The sequence below is a fragment of the Chaetodon auriga genome, chromosome 8 (assembly GCF_051107435.1).
Source record: "Chaetodon auriga isolate fChaAug3 chromosome 8, fChaAug3.hap1, whole genome shotgun sequence".
NCBI lineage: Eukaryota > Metazoa > Chordata > Actinopteri > Chaetodontiformes > Chaetodontidae > Chaetodon > Chaetodon auriga.
Genome location: NC_135081.1, coordinates 4,561,210 through 4,577,443, shown reverse-complemented (window position 1 = coordinate 4,577,443; position 16,234 = coordinate 4,561,210). Strand labels below are relative to the sequence as shown.

The 16,234-nt window shown below is 40.4% G+C and overlaps 1 protein-coding gene across 2 annotated transcripts in view; it reads right to left on the bottom strand.

The window, feature by feature from the left end:
• Positions 1-49: 49 nt before the first annotated feature.
• Positions 50-16,234, bottom strand: part of znrf2b (zinc and ring finger 2b) — a 37,024-nt gene continuing 20,839 nt past the window's right edge. The window contains exons 3-5 of one of the 2 annotated variants that reach the window (XM_076737154.1): positions 5,888-5,993; positions 5,265-5,337; positions 50-5,164 (exon numbers count right to left, since the gene is read on the bottom strand). In XM_076737154.1, coding sequence (XP_076593269.1) covers positions 5,280-5,337; positions 5,888-5,993 — 164 coding nt within the window. In that variant the 3' untranslated portion in view covers positions 50-5,164; positions 5,265-5,279. The remainder of the gene's footprint in view (positions 5,165-5,264; positions 5,338-5,887; positions 5,994-16,234) is intronic. The other variant, XM_076737155.1, reaches the window with a different exon arrangement.

Sequence of the window (16,234 nt, the reverse complement as noted above, 5' to 3'; positions counted from 1 at the left end):
TATAATGTTCAACTCTGTTCATTGAAGTGTTCCAGTATGCGACGGTATGACAGTGATCCAGCCCATTAGAACCTCATGAAATGGCCACAAAAGACTGAGTAATACTACAAATGACAAGTAAATTGACTTTTGCTATCAAATGAAGAGCCCCTTTAATTCACCTCCCTGGTGTGGATAATTAGATCACGACCACAATCATCATCAACCTTTAGATGAGCAAACTATTTGGAAAAATAACTAGAACAGGACCCTCTTCAAGCTGATTAGACAGCTGGAGATTTGCTCAAAATTTGGATCAGCTAAAGATGGAATAAGTGCAAGAGAATGATTGACATCCCAAGGATTGTCTCTTAATAGTAATACATAAAATAAATATTTCATCACATTTTGTGTTTGTTAGGGTTTTATGTCTTTGTCAGTCACATATTGAACAGCACACAATCTCTGTTACATTTCATTAAGTAAGATTTGTGGGGCTCAGAACTGGCATGAAATAAATTATGAAAACGCTAAAAAGTGCTTCACTGGTTCTAAATTAGCTCATATAAGGCTTATCTCAGGACTGTACCCTCAGTGTCTCAGGCCCAGTACAAAAACTGGACATAAAACCAAACCTGAGCCAATACACCACTGTGTTTCAACTCACTGCGCTGTGGCTCAAACACCTACAACACTGCTTACATGAAATTTCTCACTGCATGTGCAAACAGGGGAAGTGCTGACTGGTAACTGCAAAATAACATGACACATTTGTGTCAACACGGTGTAGAACAGAAGAATCATGTTGACCAGTGAAAGCGTTCACCAAGCCCGGAGAGACATTCAAGAACAACATATTATAAATCTTACATTTACTAAACCTTGTCCATGACAACAGAACATCTCCGACGGCCATGTGAGCTGAAAACTTCAGAGTTTGAACCTCCTAAAATGTTCTCACACCACAGCATTGAACCTTTTCTAAAACGCCTTCTTTCTGGTTCTGGTTTAATTTAACGCCAACCTTTTCTGTATACCACTTCATTTTTCTCATAAATTTAAAGGTTTTCTCACTTCTCTTTTGCTACTGTAGGTAGATGAGTCATTGTGCTATCGCAGGCAGCTGTTAAAAAAAACAATGAAACAATAGAAACCACAAGGACAGATATCTGGATGTCATCATCATATCTACTTAAGGCCAGATCCGTTGCATGTTTCTTCTAAAATTCACAGAGAGAAATGAAGTCATCGCGAGTCAGTGTCAGACCTGCTCACAGAAATCATCTGTATGATCCGCCATGAAAGTACTGATGAATAATAATTGCCTGCAAAAGTCCGATTAAAGTGAGAGATGGAGGAACAGTGTGAGCCCTGTGAGGTGTCCATCAATCAGCCAAATGTTCAGACTGTGGCTGCGAGCCGAGAACGTGACTCTGTAGCACCACTGTGTGGTGGGACAGTATTACAGGCGTCAGCTGATCTTGGCTGTTAGGGTGGATCCCAAAACTCCAGTCTCAGTTTTTCCTCCAATGACTCAGAAATGGATCAGTTGCTGTTATCCCAAGCAGAGAAGAGCTGGCATAACTTGAAAAATAAAGACAGCGAATTGTGATCGCAGAGAGCATGGAGGTCCTCCTGAACTGATTTTATTTCAGTATTTCCTTGTGAGATCTAGTGAGATCGGAGTCAGGGAGGGGGTGTTGTAGTCAAAGGGGAAGGTCCAAATAAAATATTAAAAACACTGGCAAGGACCTTCTTTATGAAATCAAATATATGATCCATCCCCCTCTGCACCCAAATAACTGTCCTACAGTCCCTGATACAGTTTGATAGCATCTTTCATTATGCCACATTCCTGTCACGTAGGATGGAAGGTAGAGAGGGGAAAGGTTCATTTCAACACAACGTCTCTAAAATAGAAACTGGAACATTAAGCTAACTAAAGAGTAAGACGCCAGCGTGTTAGGACAACAGGACCAAACATGAAAATGACTCATACGGAGCAGATTTTCAAGCGGCTTGAAATAAAATGATTCATATTTTATGTTCAGTCCACTTATCAGTAGAGCATGTGTGTTTTTGAGAATGGAGGAGCAAAGGAACAGTTTTCAGATAGTGGAGAAATGGATTTGGGATTTAGCAGCTCTTTAGTTCATCGGACACTGACCTGGACAGTCGGCTGTTCTATGACTGGTTGGAAAAAAAACCTTGTACACACATGCAACTGGGTGGATGAAAAAAACTGATATGTACCATATACTCTATCTGAAACAGTCATGATATGATTAATACACTGACTGCAAATACCACAGTTGCAACTGCATGACTAGATGCCTCAAACACTTTCAGAATTGGAGTATTAAAAATAGAAAAAAGGTAGTGATAGCTTATCTCCAAATATTCTGCCATACCTTTCCTCCATCACCGCATGTTCCTATCTAGAGGTAGCTTTAAAGACACACAGAGAGCTATGAGAACAGAGAGCACGAGAAAGTGGAGGCCACTTATCTCACATTACCCAACCTATTTGAATGAAAACTTCATCATGCCCTCATGTAAGAACCTTCACATGAAGCTCATATTACATAAAATTGCTTTCAAAGTGGGTATTAAGAAAGAAAGTGAAGCAGCTTCGTATTTGTTTTTGCAGTATAAAAACAGTCGTCACGGTGGTTCACTGGGTTCTGAGTCATGGAAAAAAATGAGGTTGTGGAGGAAAAGGGTGACAAGTTCCATCGGAGCTTTGGGATCCACGCTGTGATTTCACTGATTAGTTCATTTTCTCTGGTTTATGATCACTGAAATCAATTAGTTTTGAAAAAGTCTGTACACTCTAGGTCCTCCATGGTAGAGGTCTTCAGGCAAACCTGACCCCATGAAAACCCAAGGTCCAGTCATCCCAGTGTGCCTGTGCCCGGGCCAGCTTTACTTGGTGCTCGGTCCGTATGAAGGAATGCACTTGGTTGAAGATTTGACTGAAGCTGCCAGGACCTGAGGCCAATCGGCTGTCGACCAATCAACAGTCATGCAAGTTAATGGCTTCCAGCATGACGACAACCACAGATACTTCTCCCATTAGACGCTGACTCCACAGAGTTTCAGTAGAACAGATGGTCACTAGGGGACCAAAAGTTGAAGGATCAATGTGCAGCTCTAACAACAGCAGACTGGTTTGCACTCAGAGTAAAGAAAGAGTCTTCGAGGGTGTCCTGGTGGCACAGAACAAAGCAAACAGTCAGACATGGAACAGAGAGCAGATTACAAGGAAACCTCACAGGATTACAGTAAAGGCTCTGTGGAGTTTTGTTTACATTTAGTGTTACTCTTCAAACGTGTTGAATATGTTTCCCTTCTTGTGAAACATCTGCAGAGCCTGACTTGTTTCCATTCGTGTTTACTAGCTTATGCTCTTCTTCTTTCCTTCTCCTATCTGCAGGGTTCTATATCAGGTTACGTGCATGTTCAGAAAAAATGGATCCAAGTCCATTAGAGGTCAAAAAAAAAAAAAAAACACCATGAGGAAGTTTACAGTTAGGAAATATGGAAAGACAAAGAAACAAATGAATTTAGAAATGTGGATTTACAGTAAAAGACGATTGTTTATATCTATCTTTAGGTTTCATTTTACTTTTTTATTTATATCTTTAGCCCTACTTCACTTCAGTGTAAAGCCACGAAGCTTCCTTGTAATCTCCTCTGTGTTCCATTTCTATGACATGACACCGCTGACCTGTGATAATCACTGAGGGAAGGATCGGCTGAACCGTCTGCTCTACCCAAGAAGAAAGATACAGCAGACATGAACTTTAAACACATTTTTTTTACTCTGAGTGGGAACCATCGTCATCTGTGGCAACTGAAGTATGATGAAATGCAATAATTCATACACGGTCTATTCAAATCTGCCTTGGACAGAGTTTATGGAAACAAAAGCCGCTATTTTTTTTCATGAAGTAACACAAAACAGTTGGGCAAAACAGACAAAAAAATTGTAATTTCCTGGTTATTTCTTCTTATGAGCTCCTACTCATTGCATGGAGTTACAGTTTTCACGTCCCGATGTGTCTTTTGTTATTCCTACACACCAACGACTCAGTTTTAAGAACAAACCTTTCTTGTTATAACAACATGTCACTTTATTCTGTTATATCACAAAACGTTCTCGTTATTACACAAAATCAACGTATCTCTTTAAAACAAGGAAAATTCTCCTTATAACATTAGAAGTTGTTATAACGAGAACCTTCCGTATGTTGTTATGTTGCAAAAATGTCGTTAAAACAAGAAACTGAGCAAGTACTTGTCATGGCGGCAGCAATACAATACTCTACTGTAGGCTCAGGCCGGACAGTCAGGGATCCTTCTCGGGACTGGGGACAGGTTTTTGTACCTGAGGACCTCTACTCCATGGTATATGATTAAAAAGCACTGATGATTGTGTGTGTGTGTGTGTGTGCGTGTGTGTGTGTGTGTGTGTGTGTGTGTGGAATATATTCACAGTTGATTGGCACCATTTTTGCAGTAGCTTCAGTTCGGCAAATGTCCGAGCTGCTCAAGCAGGCAGATATTTCTGCCGCTCTTCTGTCTCTGGCTCGTTTCTCCTGGACTGGTAGAATGGCAGTTGTGGTGAGATGGTCCTGCGGGTCCGTCCAGTTGGTCCAGACGGCTCGGCTGACAGTCTGGACTCCTCCGTCCCGCCCTGCTGTGGCTGGGCATCACAACAACAAGGCACTGGTAGACACTGATGCTGAAGGAGGAAGGGAGGACAGAGTAAGAAGGGGAGGGTTAATCCACATGTTGCCCTGACCCCCCCTCCACTCCGACCCATGTCCACCTCCGCCAGTGTCCTGGTGTACAATCAGCTGACATCTGCTGTCCAATGGCCACTCAGGAAGAAGAGCCCTGCCCGTCATAACGTCCTATGTGGCTTTGAGTGTCAGGGCTGGAGAGCATGTGAGGTGGAGATCAGTCTGTCCAGTCTGAGACTGAGCGTGGATGTGCAACTCAAACATAAACACAAACACAGTCTGTATCCCTGAAGATTGCTTAAATGAGATTTGGCACACTGTGGTACTACATCGTTGGGGGGAGGGGAGCGGGGTTAAACTGATCACAGTGGTCACAGTATCCAGCAGTCTCCCTGGACCCACACTTCATTTTCAGGATAACTCTCATTGTAGAGTGCCTGTCACCAAACAACCAACAGGAAACATTAAGCAAAAAGCAATCAGCAAGTGACCACGAAGAACACAATCCAGCATCTGACATGTTTGGAAACACGTTACCTGTGCAAAAAAGCTTTAATCTGATGGATGCTCCGGACATGATCTGTTCACTTCAAACCACTCATCGATACAGCTGGAAAATAAAAAAAAAACACACACACACACACACACACACAAAAGGAAGGGTGTGAAACAGACTGATAGATAATAACACAGAACACAATGTGCTGTATGCTCAGAGTGGCATCAGTTTGTTTTGTTGGATCTGGTGACACCTAGTGGTGAAGAGAGGTCATAATACAGCATTTATATTTGGAATGTTTATAACTGATTGAGGTCAAACTAATGCAACCTAAAAGCTCGTTCAAATCAGGTGGACATCCACATCCAAAGTTAGAGTCTGTGTGTCTGTGCTGAGCTGTGTTGGAGGGACAGTAAAACAAAAAACACCAACTTCGTTTGTCTAACTAAAAAAAACTAAAACCTCATCTTCAGATAAACTCTGAAGATATTTCACACAGAATGAGGGCTGAGGATTTTCTCCTCCCATTCTACCAGATTCCTCCTGATGGAAACTGAAGCATTTTCGTTTTAATGCTGAGAAAAAGCACTCAAGTACGTCTTTCTCATGTGGAGGGAGAGAAATAAAATGATGCCGCATTTTCCTAAATGGAGCTTCATACCCTTTATGGTAGATGCAGAGGCAGGGCAGGCGAGCGATGGTGTCTCCCTGTACCAGCTCCTCCAGGCAGATTGCACATTCTCCTGCATCCTTAGTCAGGACGTCCTCTGTAAGACAGCAGACACATCACAGCATGGACGTGCATTAGGATTATAACAAAACACTTCAAACAAGGGACGTATGCCATTACAACTACTCTATTTACCATTAGTTCAGCATGTCAGTTTGCAGCCAAACAGAAAAAGTAATATAATATTTGCCTTGAGGGTGGAGGCTGTCAAAACAGTTAGCGTATACAGCTATCATTGCAATCTTCTCACTAAATTTTGCTGCTATGTGCAAAGTTCCCATTTTGTCCTGGGGTGGTGCTGGGGCAAAGCTCATGGAGGTCCCATGGCCAGTTGTCCAGATATGGTATGCAGTGTATAAAACAGATGGATCCGTACGTCAAGGGGTGGTAGTCCTTAATAATTTGGCCTGGGCCCATCATGAGAGGTCCACATACTCACATCCAACACCCATACTCAACCATCATATATTCAATACACAGTGAACAAAAACTCAATGTCTTCATTATTCAGGACACACACTGTTTCTTTGTTTAATACTGAGATGAAAGTCAGATTTTGCAAAAGATTGAGGAATATGATGAGACATAAATTCTGGCAAATCACGTAAAAGACTGCTGATCCAACTTTGCTGATACAACTCCAAGAGACAGACACTTCTTTGTATGAAATAAATACATATAAAATAAGAAATAAAGGGGGTGATATTAAAAAGCCATACACAATATATACCATATGTTATAGTACCTTGGACTACAGAGAACTGTGCATATTTAATAACAAAGCAATAATATTTCTGCCTGTATCGGTGTATGTACGTATATACATGCAAGTGTTATATGTGCAGTATATGTACTATACAATTAGCTAGCTAACTCGCAGGCCTATGCTGATTTGCTGAATTATTTTGAATTGCCACGGGGGGAGCTCACATCTTTTCAGTCGTTCCAAAACAAGCCTGTCATCATGGCTGAAGGCCTGTCTTTCCCATTATATCCCCCACAAGAAAAGGCTAACTGGAATGTGTGGAAATTCCATGGATTCCAAACTAACGAAAGACAGGGAGAAGAGATGCCCACCTGCAGACCCTGCAGGAAAAAGGTATCTGTCCCCCAATCCAACAACTCCAATTTTCAGCCTTATCTCTGTGACCACCATCCAGCTCTGTTCACCAAACTCCAGCGAAAATGACTGAATGTTACTACTTAACTAACACGGTGTTAAATGTTGGTTAAGTTAGACGTTGAAGTTAATTTAGCTAAGGTTAGCCAAGTAATGTTAGCGATGTAGCTATATTACAAATTTGCTTCATCTGGTGGGATGTAATGTTATAACGTTAGCACTTTGCGGTGCGGTCCCTCTCTTCCTATCCTACGCCTGGCAAAAGATAAATCACTAAACTGACTGCCGTCTAGAACAGCTCTTATTGAGTGGAAGTTCCTAAAAAGGATGTTCGCTAAATAAACGTGTCCTCTCTCTTATCTCTCTCTCTAAAAAAAATGTTACATGGTGAAGTATGTTTTAGTGCCATTTTAAGCATAGTTTGATGATTATTGCAACAATTAATTTGATCAAGATTGTGGTGAACTTGAATTTCATATGTCCTATGTGTAAATATTGTGTGTGTGTCTATATATAGCATATATAGCATATAACATAGTATAAAAATACACTAATAATACCTAGTAGTAATTTAATATTGCTATAAATGTATATGTATGTATAAATGCATGTATAAATAAGAAAAAGTAATGTGCATATGTCACCACTACTTCCTTAGAATAGTGTACATAAAGTTTACTCATTGAAGGACAAGGTGCAAGTGTGCTGTTGTAATTGAAGATAACAGAAAACACTGTATTTCTCCAGCACCACCTTCTTATTTATATTGTTTATGCATGCTGAAGTTGTAATTCTGGTATTTCCAAAAGGTCCCTGAAGGGAGCATCAACTTGTTCACTCCCTTTAAAATCTAAAACACACAGTCTGTGTGTTAACAGTGTGTGTGTGTATGTATACACACTCAGCAGTATTCATCTTTTCCTGTGATGCACAGAACTGGTCTGTGTCTAAAGTGGAAGTCAGTGTGCGCGCCATTAAACCAATCACCTGCAGCAAAACGCACAGTGTCATTAGAACTGGCCTTATGTAACAGTGGATTAACCCACATATGCCTGGAAAAGCCAGTTATTATGGGCTGCAGCACATGGCATCCAGCTCAGCTGAAGGGAAAACATCTTTAACGCGCTGACAGTGCCGGTCAGTAATTCATTCACATGTTCAGAGGCAGACAAAGAACAAGTGTATGGTGCTGATATTTGCTTTGTGAAAAATGTTTGATTAAGTATTAAGTATTATTGTTGTCCACACCCCGTCAATACACACAAAGGAAAACACAGTGAGACAGAAGGTGTGGTGTGTGTCTGATTGTGGGATCACATGCAGTCAGTACTGCAGGATCACATGATGCACACTGGCCCCAAAAGACTTCCTCCAGTTCACAATTATTGCAAAAATCCTGGATATGTCAGGGAATGATGAGGACAAGTGCAGCAGAGCTAAGTTACATAATTATAATTCTGTTTTTTTTTTCCTTGTGGCCCTGTAGTAAATGTTTCAACGCCCGGCAGTCAGGATGTGGTTAGCTGAGCTTAGCATAAAGGCTGGAAGGGGAGCAGAAACAGCTAGCAGTGTTCAGCCTTTGTACTAAGCTAGGCTAATCACTTCCTTAAGACCAAATTGAATCTTTCCATCTCATTCTGACAGAAAACATGCAAAATATTTCCTGTTTCCTGTCTTTGCACATTGAAACTGAATCTGCAACCGACCTGTCGATTGATAAAGAGCTGCGAAACCTTCAAGAATGTCATTATTATTTTACTGAGGAGTTTTACTGTCTGATGATGGTGTTGAGGCTTTTTAAAACGTTGGAACTGCTTTGTGTTACAATGCTCTAACGTACCACTAATTACTCTCACACAGTATCATGTACCTGTGTATTCAGTCTAAAAATATTGATACTGCTTCCCTTCTAAAACCATTTTGGTGACCCAGATAAAAACCCAGACAGGAGCAGTTAAAAAAAAAGTCACCTTTGACCTCTGTAATGACCCCAGCATGAAGGACCAGGGATCATGGAGGAGGAGCTGCTTTAAAGAGCAGCTTTTACTGCAGCAGACTGAGCTCTGAGCTGTTTCTTTGTCTAGGCTTTACTAGAAAGAACAACATGGCTCGGACAGTGTCATCAGTCTGTTTCACAGCAGGTTAGAAATCTGCAATGGAGGTCAGGAAAAATCTCAGGCTTTATAAAGCAGGCCTACGGAAACACACACAGACAGGGGGAGCTGTGATGTTATGCACACACGACAGCTGCTGTTTGTGTGCGTCTGTGTTAGGAACCAGTGGTGGATATATTTAGGGACCAGAGGTTCGTGTGTGTGTGTGTGCGTGCGCGGGAAAATACACAGTATTTCAAGGCCAAACCACAAGTCGTATTGACGTGAGGTCTGGGGACTTTTCACCTATATCATTTCCTGTTTCTGCTGTGCTGGTTTCCAGCAGTGTCACTGAGATTAGCTGTGTCAATTGTCAGCAAATTATATCAGTGTGAGCAAAGCTGCAGTTTATACTTGACCAACATATGAGATTACATTTATCAAGAGAAAGCATTACTCCATGTGGTGTTGTTTGGAAACGATTAGACAACTGATATATTGCACATGCTGGTGACTCTGTATGTGTGTGTGTGTGTGTGTGTGTGTGTGTGTGTTGGGGGGCTGTCCTTGGAAAACTAAAAGCAAATAACTGTGAGAAACAACAGCATGCTGATTACAGATCTTCAGGGTCATGAGTGTCCTTGTGTGTGTGTGTGTGTGTACGTGTGTGTTAAGCATGCAGGCAGATAGCAGAAAGGCCTGAGCGGCTGATCCTCTTACCGGAATGGCCACAAACACCACAGAGCAGGTGTGATCTCACTTCACGATGTGAGAAAACACGGTAACACTTTATTTGAAGGTGTATGCATAAGACTGACATGACACTGTCATAACCATGCCATGACACAGGCCATGGACATGAAGGATGACAAATGCAGCTGAGTTAAGTTATGTAAGAATTGTTCTATAAGAATTTTATCTTTGTGCATGTTTGTGGCTGTTGTCATTACGTGTCAGCTGGTCAATTGTGTCATTTTTAATACAAAGCTGACATTGAGATGTCTTTGTTATGACAACTTGACATTAAAAAAGACAACATAACCTGTCAATGTCTTTGTTATGACAACTTGGCAATGGCCAGGATAACATGACCTGTCATAAACATGCCAAAGCAGACCTAATTATCAAACATAAGGAAAGTACTTAGCTTAATGTGTTGTAAAGCCAACCACATATAACTATGTGGTTGGCTTTGACATTGGCTTCTATGAGACCATTATAATTGTGACATGAATATTTTTCTTGACCTCCAGTACAGTGGTACAATTTGGAATAATCGTTAAAATGTCATTAGGTTCTAATGCACTGTCAAATGCTTTTGTAATAGTGTCATGAATAATTTGCTTGACCTCAACTACAGTGGTATAACTTGGACCTGTCATTAAGATGCTATTAAATGTTATAAGGACAGTTTGACTACAGGGAAGTGAGAGGTAAGAAAATTTTATTTATACAGGACTTTTCAAACAGCGGTTACAAAGTGCTTCACAGTTTAGAATAAAAATAAACGCATTAGCACAAAGCATGAAAAGCAAGTAAATTGGGGGAGGGGGGGATCTGAACAAGAAGGCACCAAGAATTGAACCTTGAGGAACCCCACATGACAAATGAGATGATGATGAGACAGAATTGTTAATGACCCTGAAGTTCTCTTTGTAAGATATGAGGAAAACCACCTGACAGCAGTTCCATGTATGACAACCCACTGCTTTATTCTGTCCAGCAAGATGGAATGACCGAGATATATATATATATATATATACACACACACACACACACACACACACACACACACACATATACATATATATATCTGAATTTGATGCCAGCAAAAAAAAAAAAAATAAATAAATAAAATATATATATATATATATATATATGTGTGTGTGTGTGTGTGTGTGTGTGTGTATATATATACACACACACACACACACACACACATTTTTTTTTTTTTTTTTTTCTGAATTTGATGCCAGCAACATTTTTCAAAGAAGTTGGGACAGGAGCAGCAAAAGACTGTGGAATGTTCAGAACAACAGGTGGGGGATCTGTTCAGGACATTCCACAGGTAAATGGTTTAACTGGTATGGGAATAAATGCTTGTCTGGGGCAAATATTTATTAGAAAAGATATCAATGGAAATATTTGAATATAAAAATCTTTCTGTACAGATATTTTTAAAATAGAATACCAGATAGATTTTTTTCTTAAATTCTTTAAATAGTTCCATGCTACCCATAATGCACTGCTACAGCCTGGGACATGGGCTGTGTCCAACCAACAAATGGAATTCAGTAAGGCAAACATGCTACAAAATCATGACAAATCAGTAGTTTGCCCTGTCTTCACAAAGGAAACCTCAGTTGTGTCTACAGCATTCATATCTCACACCAACTGTCTATTAATACAATATACTAATTAAGAGTCTCTCCTTGAACCAGTTTTCCCTTCCTATCTCGAATGTGACACTCAATGGAAGGAATAGGAATTGGAATTATTTCAGTAACAAATACACACATGGCCCTCTTGTACAGAGGCTGAGGGTCCAACGACTTTCTAGTTTTTATTTTTCAGAGGATGAAATGTCGAGTCTGAATTGATTAATGGGGTAAAAATCATTACTTTCATAAGCATTTCAACAAGAGCTGAAACATATCGTATAAGCGTGTGATCTTTCAATTTTTCCCTCATTTTGATGTTATTCATGTTCCAGCACATGTCATGCCAAGGGTGTCAAACTCAAACACTAAGGGGGCCGTATTAAAAAAATCATAACCAAGGGCCAAACAGGGCCTACATTCATTGAACATTTTTGACCCAGTTGACAGTCTTTTGATCAAAATTCACTTCCCTGTGATGAAACCACTTAGCACAGGAAGCAAAGTCCCCTTTCAACCTGTTCAAGCAGCTTATATGCATGCATGCAGACAAATAAAAGGCTCTCATGTAAATGATGTTTGCCCAGAGAAGTGACACCTTTAACCTCCCCGTTCTCAAAATAGGAACAGGCTATCAGGTAACATGAGGTAGGAAGTGATTTGGGTCTTGAATGTTCCAGGCGACAAAATGTCAAGTTATAAATAAGAAATTCCAGAAACATTTCTATTAAAAAAAAAAATCATATCAAAAAACAGAACAACAAATTCTGCTACTGTTAGCTTAGCAAATAATACCTTTGTAGTGCAACACGATTTCTTTCAGCCACGGATGCTTTCATGCCAAATGCGCTCAGGAGAAATTTCCTTTTTTGGGCCAATTTCTTGATTACAATTCAGTGATGGGTTGTGTCGTATGGGGTCAGCATCAAGACTACACATTAGCCATTGTTTGAGACCAATATGCAGGGAAATAAGCCAGAGACACATATGAAGTGTGTGTGGGGGGTATTCATCACATCCATTTCCCCCCAAACCCAAAGGGTTGGGGAGGGGGAGAGGTGCACCTACAACAAGCACAGATGTTAGTCAGGTCAAAGTAAAACTAGTAGTAGTCACCTGTAAGTGGAAGATGTTTCACATGTTTTTGAAATCTAGTTAATTTAAGCTCTGCAACATCAATTTCAAATTGTTGAGCAATTGATTTTGTAAAGGACAATACTCATTTATGGTGAATTAGTTTACTTCGCTAGTTAACGCTAGCTAACTTTAGCTATCACACTAAGGACTAACTACTAACGTTTTCATAATCTGTAGGAGGATCAATAACGTTTTATCTTATCTTAATCATAAAGATCTCTCCATCAAATATTATGATGGTAAAACCTGGTAAAGCACAGCCACTTGTAAGCTTTAATTTTGTAAACAACAAGAAAACTAAATGAGAAAACAACTGTGAAAATATATCTTCTTCTTACCTTGTTGCACGAAAACGACAAGAAAACAAATGCAGAAAAAATCCTCTTGTTCTTACCATGTGGTGTACATGCGCAAATGAAGTTTGTTGTCATTACTCTGCCTACACTTTCCGATGTACAGCCAATCTGTGTTAAGATAAAGACATAATGGATCCGTTGATGGATGTCCAGTCCTATTCATTTTCCATGGAGACCAGGAGATCCATTGTCCATTGAAAATGTGAATGTCATTCATTGGATCCAGTGCGTCTGTACCATTACATCCAGTACCTGTACACTGTTGAACCTACAGCCAATCATAATGCATTAGACCATGTCCAAAAGCATTTCCCCAGGCCAGTTTGGCAGGCCAAGCACATCTGGTGCTTAGACTGAACAGGAACGTGAATTTACAACTGAACACAGCCTCCAAGACTGATGGAAGCCAGTTTGACAGAGAAGCCATTTTGGGTTTGGCTTGTGGCACTCCCCATGACTGAGCCAGCTACGTTAACAGAAATGCTATCTGGACGGCTAACTGCTAACTACTGTCTGCCAGGAAATCTGTAAATCATCGCAGTAAAATTACCATATTCCCAATTCATATCATTTAATGACATCTTAATGACAAGTCTAAAATGTTGCACTATAGTTGAGCTTGAGGAAGTTCATGGCAGTGTTACAAGAGCATTTGACAGTGTAATAAAACTTAATGACATTTTAATGATTAGTCCAGTTGTCAAAAATATCCATTTTTCAGTATGTATCGATTTTGAATATTTTAAAGGGTTTCAATGCTCATTTTCCACAGTATGGATCTGCTGCTGGACCAGCTGCACTTTCTCGCTCTGGTCTCTGACAGTGAGTGTCCACATAGTCCCGTCTCCTCTCACTCTCTTACAGTGATGTCTTCTTCTTGTCTCTCATCTCATTTGCTCTGGTTGAATATAGCTTAAGTGGTACATTGCAGGTTTTGCTTATTTGCTTATAGTGCAGAGTCTTGGCGTCTGGTCTTGGTTGACAAAGAACAACGAATTTAGCAAAGCACCTGAAGGCCGAACACGGCAAACTTTCTAGAGAATCGAGAGGTTGGTGACAGCTCCCATCTCATCATCACTGAAGCACTGAGCAACACGGCCCAGTAAACTGTTGATAGTGTGTTGTCCTGTTGTTGGTTCAACAGCCATTTTTTAATTTTCAAAGCTAAGCTAATCTTCCTCAGAGGTATCAGGCCTGAGGAATCTCAGACAGCAGAGGTTCAGTTGATGATAAAAGATACAGACTATGTTCAGTGGAAGAAGCATTCAGATCCTATGAGTAAAAGTAATAATACCACACTGTGAAAAGTAAAAGTCCTGCATTCAAGACCTTACTTTAATAAAAATACATATTATCAGTGCTGTTTAGTAGTTTAATATACATGAAAACATCATATTCCAGTTAGTGTGAACTGTTGTCTTGTTAGCTGGCACATTGAAATAATAAGTGCAGCCTAAATTTGACACACTATGTTTTTCACAAGCTATATCCAAATACATAAAGCTCTTCCACTGGGGACCAAGAATGTCTGACCCATGTTTCATGGTGACTTGTTGAGGTAATGGTCAACCCTGTCACTAGTGGGGCAAGACCTTTCCAGGACACAGTGTGATGGAAAAAGTTCTATGGTATCCTTGTATGGCAGCTAAGAGCAAGAGTGTTCACTAAAAACCTGGACTGACAGCAACATAAACGCAGACACTCACCAACTCTTAAAACAAGCAGGTTTGTGAACAGTCCCCAGATTCCTAATCTATCACACAATCTAAGAAGCAACTTGCATCTTAGAGGAAGTGCTGTGTCTCAAAGACAATATCAGTGTTTTCACTGACTTCAATCCTTTGCTGACTGGTGCTCTCCCTACTGCAGGGAACCAATCAGACCATGATCATCATATGACCAGTAGACAGGAGGAGAGAGGAATCTGTGACTGCTGAACAGGAAGTCAGCTTACTCAAAGAGGAACTCAACTGGCCCCCCAAAACATTCAGCTGCGAAGGAAATGTAGAGGAAAGTGTGTATGTATAAGTTGTGTATTTCTGTTCAGAGCACTGGGTCATATTGTAGAGACAAATAACTTGTTCACTGACATATTCAAAACATTTTCTCGAGCAGACATGACATTTCTACACAGAGTTCTAGGTCACCCATGCTGAGAAGGAAACATAGGACAAGGTGATTTCAAACAAATGATCTTAGCACAGACAGAATCCCCACACGTCTCATCAGATTCAAGCCACAGCCAGCGATTAGCCTTGTGATATGCTTGCTTTTCACCAACATGTAGACACAGACATGAAACTGCAACATGGGCAGCTTTGGTCACACACTTTGTTTCACTCTCACAGTGGTACCCTTCCATAAACAGACTGATATGTAAAATCAATGGAGTTCCCCTTTAAAACCCAAATTGTGGAGTGAAAAAGACTTCAGCAAATCAAACGGTGAAATTGAACACATCTCTGATGACTCTGGTGTGTTCACTGAAATTACATATACAGCTCAACCAATATGTCTGCAAGGACAATATTATCATCAGTTTTTAGTTAGTTATAGATACACAGTACCAGTGAAAAGTTTGGACACACCTTCTCATTCAATGGTTTTGCTTTATCTATTTTTTTCTAAATTGCAGATTAATACTGAAGACATCCAAACTACGAAGGAACACATATGGAATTCTTCAGCACAGGGATGCTAATTAGCCAGTGTATCAGAGTGAACTGCCACTTTCACTTCATTATTCAGTCTGAAATCAGATTCATGTTGGTAGTTTTCTGCTTATTTTGAGAAGGTTTATTTTTCACAGGGAAGCCGTGGACCTGGTAGTTTGGAGCTGTTAACATAATGTTTTTCATATCAAAGAAATTAAAAAATTTCTTTCAGTAACCAACTTACGACAACCTGTACAACTGTCTTGACCCACGGTTGTCACCATTTTGGTGTCATTTTTCCGGCTCTGGCTGCTGATTTCCCTGTTTGTAATCCCACCTACAAAGGCCTGGTTGGTTCAGTTGTTTTTCCAACTGGGGAGACAGCCGTCAGCACAACACCGGAACTATTTGAAATGCTGAATGCAGAAAATTTGGGTCCCATCCAGACTTCCTGTGTTTGGAAGTTTTTTGGAAGCTTGTCTCATCTTTCTCTCTCTCCTGCTCCCCTCGCCTGTAAACTGCCCCGTCCTTACCTAATCT